Genomic DNA, 7,397 nt, shown 5'->3' with positions numbered 1-7,397 from the left:
GAGCAACCAAGCACATTGTGTTCTTTAATGAGACTGATTTTTTTTTTTAAAGAGAAGAGGAATTTTAAGTCCACAGTTTTCCTTAACAAGTAGGGACAGATATTTTACTATGTTCATGGATGTGTGATCTCAAAATGTCCTTTCTTCTCTCATATTCTTTGGACCTATGACTCAGAAATAGATGTGTGAAGAAACAAGTGAATGCCCTGGGAATAAATAAAGATGTCTTCAGACTCAGAAAGTTGTGAAAGCAACTGGGGGGTATGGTCCTCAAGCATAAACACTTTATTTATGAATTGCTCAAATACAAAGTATGGACACTTATGTGAGTACCTGTACAATTGTTGTGTGTATTCAACACTCACTTCTTTTTCAAAAGGTGCCCCATCTACATGGAAACACAGAATCATACACGTGTCTCAGAATTCCTCCTCCTGGGCTTCTCAGATGATCCAGACCTGCAGCTCCTCCTCTTTGGACTCTTCCTGTGCACGTACCTGGTCACTGTGCTTGGGAACCTGCTCATCACCCTGGCTGTCAGCTCTAACCCCCACCTCCACAGCCCCATGTACTTCTTCCTCTCCAATCTGTCCTTGGCTGACATCAGTATCAGCACCACCACCATCCCCAAGATGCTAGTGAATTTCCAAATGCATAGCAAATCCATCACCTATGCAGGGTGCATTGCTCAGGTGAACTTTTTTGTTCTTTTTGCATGTTTAGAGAGCCTGCTTCTGACAGTGATGGCCTATGACCGGTTGGTGGCCATTTGTCACCCCTTGTACTATCTGGTCATCATGAACCCCTACCTCTGTGGTTTCTTGGTCCTGGCATCATTTTCCATTAGCTTTTTGAACTCCCTGCTGCACTACTTGGTGATGACACAGCTTACCTTCTGTGCAGGTGTGGGACTTCCTCATTATTTTTGTGAATTTTCTCAACTCTTCAACCTTTCCTGTTCTGACCCTTCCATCAGTAGAATATTAATCCATTTCATCAGTATCATCTTTGGTGGAGTTCCACTGTCAGGGGTCCTCTACTCTTATTCTCGAATTATTTCCTCCATCCTCAGACTCTCATCATTAAGTGGGAGGTATAAACCCTTCTCCATCTGTGGTTCTCATTTGTCAGTTGTTTGCTTGTTTTATGGAACAGGCATTGGGGTGTATACAAGTTCAGCTCTCTCATCTTCCCCTAGGAAGAGTGCAGTGGCCTCAGTGATGTACTCTGTGGTCACCCCTATGCTGAACCCCTTCATTTACAGTCTAAGGAACAAGGACATCAAGAGTGCCCTGTGGAGGATTAGTCACAGAATAGCCTAATCTCAAATCCTGTGCCTTCTTGTGTTTTGGTTCATAAGACATGAGTTTGAGCCAACTCCAGGAGATAGTGAAGGACAGGGAAGTCTGGCATGCTGCAGTCCATGGGGTCATAAAGAATCAGACACAACTTAGTGACTGAACAATCACAAAAAAGATTTACAAAGGCAGTAAAATCAAATATGTGCAACAAGAAGTTCTAAATATGCAAACAGATAGTGTATATATACTTATCTGGTTTGCTGCTTTCTGTTTATGCAGGTTTTCCTCTTTGAATAGCTTTAATCACTTGGGAGAGTCTTTTTGAATTCTCCACATAAGTCATGTTCCCATCAGGATTTTGCTAGTACACCAGTATACCATTCTGTCTTTCCTTATACATGATCCAGGACCCTTGATCATGGGCAGTCTTGTTTGTAGCACTATGAAATAATCATAGCTCTCTCTTTCTTAAATTTACTGTTTCTATATTTTCCTATCAGTTTTACACTATTTGATATGAGAATCCAAATCTTACCTGAAAGACCAAGATGTTTAGTATGTTTTTATCCCCTAATGATCTTGGCCAGGTTTTTGAGCAAATAAGGTGACTAATTTCCCCTATTTAATTATATATTTCCACTAATTCCCTTTCCCCCTGGATCACTGGTCCTTGAATAGAGTGCTCTACAGCTCCCAAAAGAAGCAATGTTTGGTTTATTTCTATTAATATGTATACTCAGTAGGATCTGTTTTTGTCCAACTACCAGTGTGCGCAGGATTGTCACAAAATACAGGGTGTGTTTATATGATACACAAATAACAATGTGACAAAAAGTGAGGATAGACATTTCTCAATTGGACGTCTTAAAAGATAGTACAAGAAGGTGTTGATCTACCTGTTTCCTTGAAGAATATGCATCATAGCAGGGAGGAGAGATTCAGAAAATCACAGAACAAATCTGTGAAAAACACTCCTTGGTTTTCAAATGCCAAGTCTTCTAAACTCATTTCGGTAGTTTTTCTAGCAACCAATCTCTGCTTCCCACTATGAAATGTTTTCCCTTTCTTTTTACATTATTCTCATTGTTCAAGCATTCTATTAATAAAATTTATTGATACCCACTTCTTTCCCCCTAAATATTCTCTACACACCAGTTATTTGGTCATCCCCCTAGCTTTTCTCTGACATGTTTGCACAAATATAATTAACCTTTTTCTTCCATGTCCAACTTAATTGAGTACATATTCTACTTATCAACTAGCAAGTTAATGAGGAGTCAATCTCTTGAGTTTCTTGTACATAGACTCTGAACCAGGAAGACAGAAATGTAAGTTGTAGGAGGTTGTAACAGACCTTCATCTCACATAATTGTGTGTGAAAGTATTAGTCAGTCATATCTGACTCTTTGCAACCCCATGGACTGTAGTACACTGTAGTCCACCAGGCTCCTCTGTCCATGGAATGTAAGCCAAAAGCACATTAATGACATCCAGAATTCAAATACAAAAGTTATTTTAAAAATATACATTTAGAGTGGGAGATGTGTCCTCTCTAATCGAACAGAAATCAAAAGTTTGTTGCACTCAGACACTGAATGGCTCTGGTTTGTTCTCATATCAGTGGAAGGACTCTATGAATGTAAGAGAAACTAGAGGTGTTTCTGACTCTATGACAGGAAACAGCATGGTGGGATCTGCAGAAATCGCCACAACAGGGCAGATTCTTCGTGTACCAGGTATGCTCCAGGGAATTTTTCTTGAAAAATAACTGACAAAGGATTAATTTCCAAAATATACAAGCAGCTCGTACAACTCAATACCAGAAACACAAACAACCCAATCAAAAAATGGGGAAAAGATCTAAACAGTCGTTTCTCTAAAGAAGATATAAATATGGCCAACAAACACATGAAAAGATGCTCAACAATGCTCATTATTAGAGAAATGTAAATCAAAACCAGAATGAGATATCATCTCATACCGGTCAGAATGGCCCGCATCACAAAATCTACAAACAATAAATGCTGGAATGGGTGTGGAGAAAAGGAAACACTCTTGCACTGTTGGTGGGAATGTAAATTGATACAGCCACTATGGAAGACAGTATGGTGATTCCTTCTAAAACTAGGAATAAAACCACCATATGACCCAGCAATCTCACTCCTAGGCCTATACCCTGAGGAAACCAAAATTGAAAGAGATACATGTATCCTATTGTTCATTGCAGCACTATTTACAATAGCTAGAACTTGGAAGCAACCTAGATGTCCATTGACAGATGAATGGATAAAGAAGTTGTGGTATATGTACACAATAGAATATTACTCAGCCATAAAAAAGGATGCCTTTGAGTTAGTTCTAATGAGGTGGATGAAACTAGAACCTATTATACAGAGTAAAGTGAGTCAGAAAGAGAAAGATAGATATCATATTCTAACACATATATACAGAATCTAAAAAAAGATACTGAAGAATTTTCTTACAGGGCAACAATGGAGAAACAGACATAGAGAATAGACTTATGGTCATGACGAGAAAGGAAAAGAGGGTGATATGTATGGGAAGAGTACCTTGGAAACTTACATTACCATATATAAAATAGATAGCCAATGGGATTTTGCTCTATGGCTCAGGAAATTCAAACAGGGGCTCTGTATCAACCTAGAGGGGTGGGATGGGGAGGGAGATGGGAGGGAGCTTCAAAAGGGAGGGGATATATGCATACCTATGGCCAATTCATGTTGAGGTTTGACAGAAAACAGCAAAATTCTGGAAGGCAATTACCTTCAATAAAAAATAAATTAATTAAAAAAAAGAAGATGTGTTGTTGTATAAATGGAACACTCCTCAGCTATGAAAAAGAATGAAATAATGCCATTTGGAGCTACAAGAATGGACCTAGAGAGCATAGTAAGTGAAATAAGTCAGAAAGAGAAAGAGAAATTATCCTGTGATATCACTTACATATGGAAACTAAAAGAATAGCACAAATGAACTTTTTAAAAAACAGAAACAGAGTCACAGATATTAAAAAAATAACTGATGGTTACTAAAAGGGAAGGCACAGGGAAGGATACATTGGAAGTTTGAGATTAACTTCCATATATACACTACTATATATAAAACCAACAACAAAAATTTACTGAATACCATAGGGAACTATATTCTATATATACAGAACTATAATAATCTATAGTGGAAAATAATACAAAAACAATACATATATATTTGCAAAAGAAGTGCCTGAAGTTTACAATAATGTAAACCACTTGGACTTCAGTGGTGAGGAGCAGAGGTCAGCCTCCTCTTGAGAAGAGGAAAGGTCTAGGTCCTTCCTAATACAATCATTTTTCTTCTTTTCTTCCTCCATGAAATTAGCAAATCCTGAGACTGAGAGGCCATGGACCAATGCATCTAATTATCTGTTAGGTGCATTGAGGTCTCAAGGCTGTATCATCGTAAATAATTAGCCTATGCTTCCCTGCCCTTAAGTTAGTCAGCTCCAGTCCACTGGGTGTCATACCTGTGTCTTTCATCTCCCAGAGTTGCTGTCTGAACCTGGAAGCCCATATTTGAGTCTGTTTCCTTATGAGTCCTGTGGACACAGCCTCAACCCTCATCCAGCAGCCGGCATGGGAGAGGCAGGCAATCTGTATCCTTCAGTCCTGCTTCAGCGGAGACACAGCCCAAGCCAGTGAGTGTCAAATGCAGAGGCACACACTGAATGCAGGAAGGATGGGGAAGCCTTGTTTACTCACCACAAGGCAGTGGGATAGTTGGGAGAGCCAGTGGGAGGGCACCGAAATACACAGATTCAGCTATGAGGCCTATGAAGTTTATGTTTTTGTTAGTGGTGGGGATCCAAGAACTCTTATTTAAATTTCTCTTTTCCTCTAACATTGGTTCTGTCTTGGGGGAAGGCAGTGCATTTTTTTCTACCTGAGCAGGAAAGAGTTCCCTCTAAATTGTCCACCAAGTTCTCCAAAATATCATGAAGATAATGATGATGAAAATGATGACAGTAACCACAGTGTCACAAAACTTTACCTAAGGACTCCAAGTCCAGGAGCTGAGCTTAGTTTTTTGTGTAATTGTTATTTTTATGTGTTTTACTATCACCTCCAAAGACAGCAATACCATTATTATCATTTTGCAGTTCTGGATAGGGACACAATACTTTAAGGTAATGTTTATAAACCCTGGGGAGATAGAGGGTAAAGTCAGACTTGAATGTAGACAGTGATATTCCATTCATAAGGCACCTAAACAATATCCTCTCCTGCTAACCCAGCCTGCATTCAGGGAACTGAATTTAGGAGAAATGCAGACTCTCTATAAGGAAATAGTGACTTGAAAAGCTCTCAAGCTGGTGTAAGAAGGTCAACTTAGGGTTTGAGATCTGGCTTTGGCCTGAAATTTCTCAACTGTACATAAGAAAGGAGACCCTGAATGCAGGAAGGAATGGGGGAGATTTATTTTCTCATCATCAAGGCAGTGAGACAGTTGGGATAGAATGTGGAAGGGCACCAAAGATGCATAGGTTCAAAGCAGAGACCTATGAAGTTCATGTTATTAATGGTGGGGATTTGAGAACTCTTATTTAAATTTCTGTTTTCCTTCCACACTTGTTCTATCCTCCTTGGGCATCTTTTTCAGCAGAGCAGGAAATAGGTCTCCCTAAAATGTCCCCTAAGTTCTCCAGATGATCATGAAGGTGATGGTGATGAAAATGATGGCAGTAAGCACAATATCACAAACTTTTACCTGGGATTCCATTTGCCAGGAGCAGAGTTAAGATTTTTCTGAAGCTTGTTTTCTTTTATCTGCATTACCACCACCAGAATATGTGTTATCATCTCTTACAGTTGAGGATAGGAACACAATATTTTTATGTAACTTTTATCAGGCCCTAATGTGGAGTAGAAAAGGGGTAAAGTCAGACTGAATGCAGGTAGGGAAAAATCATTCATAGGGCACCTATACAGTATAGGTGGTGGTGGTGGTTTAGTTACTAAGATGTGTCTGACTCTTGCAACCACATGGATTGTAGCCCACCAGGCTCCTCTGTCCATGGAATTTCCCAGTCAAGAATATTGGATTGGGTTGCCATATCCATTTCCAGGGGATCTTCCTGATCCAGAGGTTGAATCACCATCTCCTGCACTGCAAATGGATTGTTTACACTAAGGCCCCAGGGAAGCCCCTCTACACAATATTATATCCTGCTAACTCAGCCTGCATTCAGGGAACTGACCTTAGGAGAAATGCAAAGTCTCTAAGGAAATATGGACTTAAAAATATTTTAAGCTGGCATAAGAAGGCTAACTTAGTGTTTGAGACCTGACTTTGGTCTTAAATTTCTCAAATATTCATAAAAGGGTTGGATTTGATGAGAAATCAAACCCTTGGACCTGCTTAGGCTTGGAGAAATATAAGAAGTATTACCTAGCAACTAAAATAAAAAACAGCAAAAACAAACAAACAAAAAAAAAAACCAAAAAAAAAACCACCCAGATATTTTATTGTGTTCCTGGATTTGTGATCTCAAAATGTCCTTCCTTCTCTAATATTCTTTAGTCCCATGTGTAAAATGTAGTCATCCGGGTGTGGGTTGGAAAAGATTTCCAGACATGAGACAGAATGAGAGGGAAATAAAGTTTATTAGAGTGGGAGATGCTGTTAGAACAGCAGGCCAGCTCAAGGGAGAACAGACGTTGAACAGGGGTCCTTAGTCCACGTTCATAGCCAGGTCACATGGAGTGGGATGGGGTCTTGCAGGTCATTTGCTGATTGTATGAGGCATGTATACTGGGTAGGGGGAAGAGTAGGGCAAATACCTTCTCCTATGGGGTAAGAGGGGAGACAGGTTATACTGTTCTATTAACAGTTACAACATGGGGGAGGGAAAGATGATAAGGGTCTGGTTTTTCTGTTCCTGCATTCCAAGACTGTCCTTGGTTTTGTCTGCTCTTTCGTCCTTGGGTCACCACATAAATGGGTGCAAAGAAAGAGGTGACTATTTTGGTCATCAATAAAGACATGCTCACAACTGAGAACTTAGAAATATTGCAGAAGTACTGGAGTGTATAATCAAGT

General features: G+C 39.6%; 1 protein-coding gene across 1 annotated transcript; it reads left to right on the top strand.

The window, feature by feature from the left end:
- The first annotated feature begins 392 nt into the window (after positions 1 to 392).
- On the top strand, positions 393 to 1,322 carry LOC136156352 (olfactory receptor 7E24-like). The gene has a single exon (XM_065919049.1). It carries the CDS (start codon positions 393 to 395, stop codon positions 1,320 to 1,322), a length of 930 nt encoding a protein of 309 aa, XP_065775121.1.
- The last annotated feature ends 6,075 nt before the right edge of the window (positions 1,323 to 7,397 follow it).

Source organism: Muntiacus reevesi, chromosome 1 (assembly GCF_963930625.1).
Source record: "Muntiacus reevesi chromosome 1, mMunRee1.1, whole genome shotgun sequence".
Taxonomy (NCBI): domain Eukaryota; kingdom Metazoa; phylum Chordata; class Mammalia; order Artiodactyla; family Cervidae; genus Muntiacus; species Muntiacus reevesi.
The sequence above is the reverse complement of the archived record's forward strand: the minus strand, read 5'-3'. Positions and strand labels throughout refer to the sequence as shown.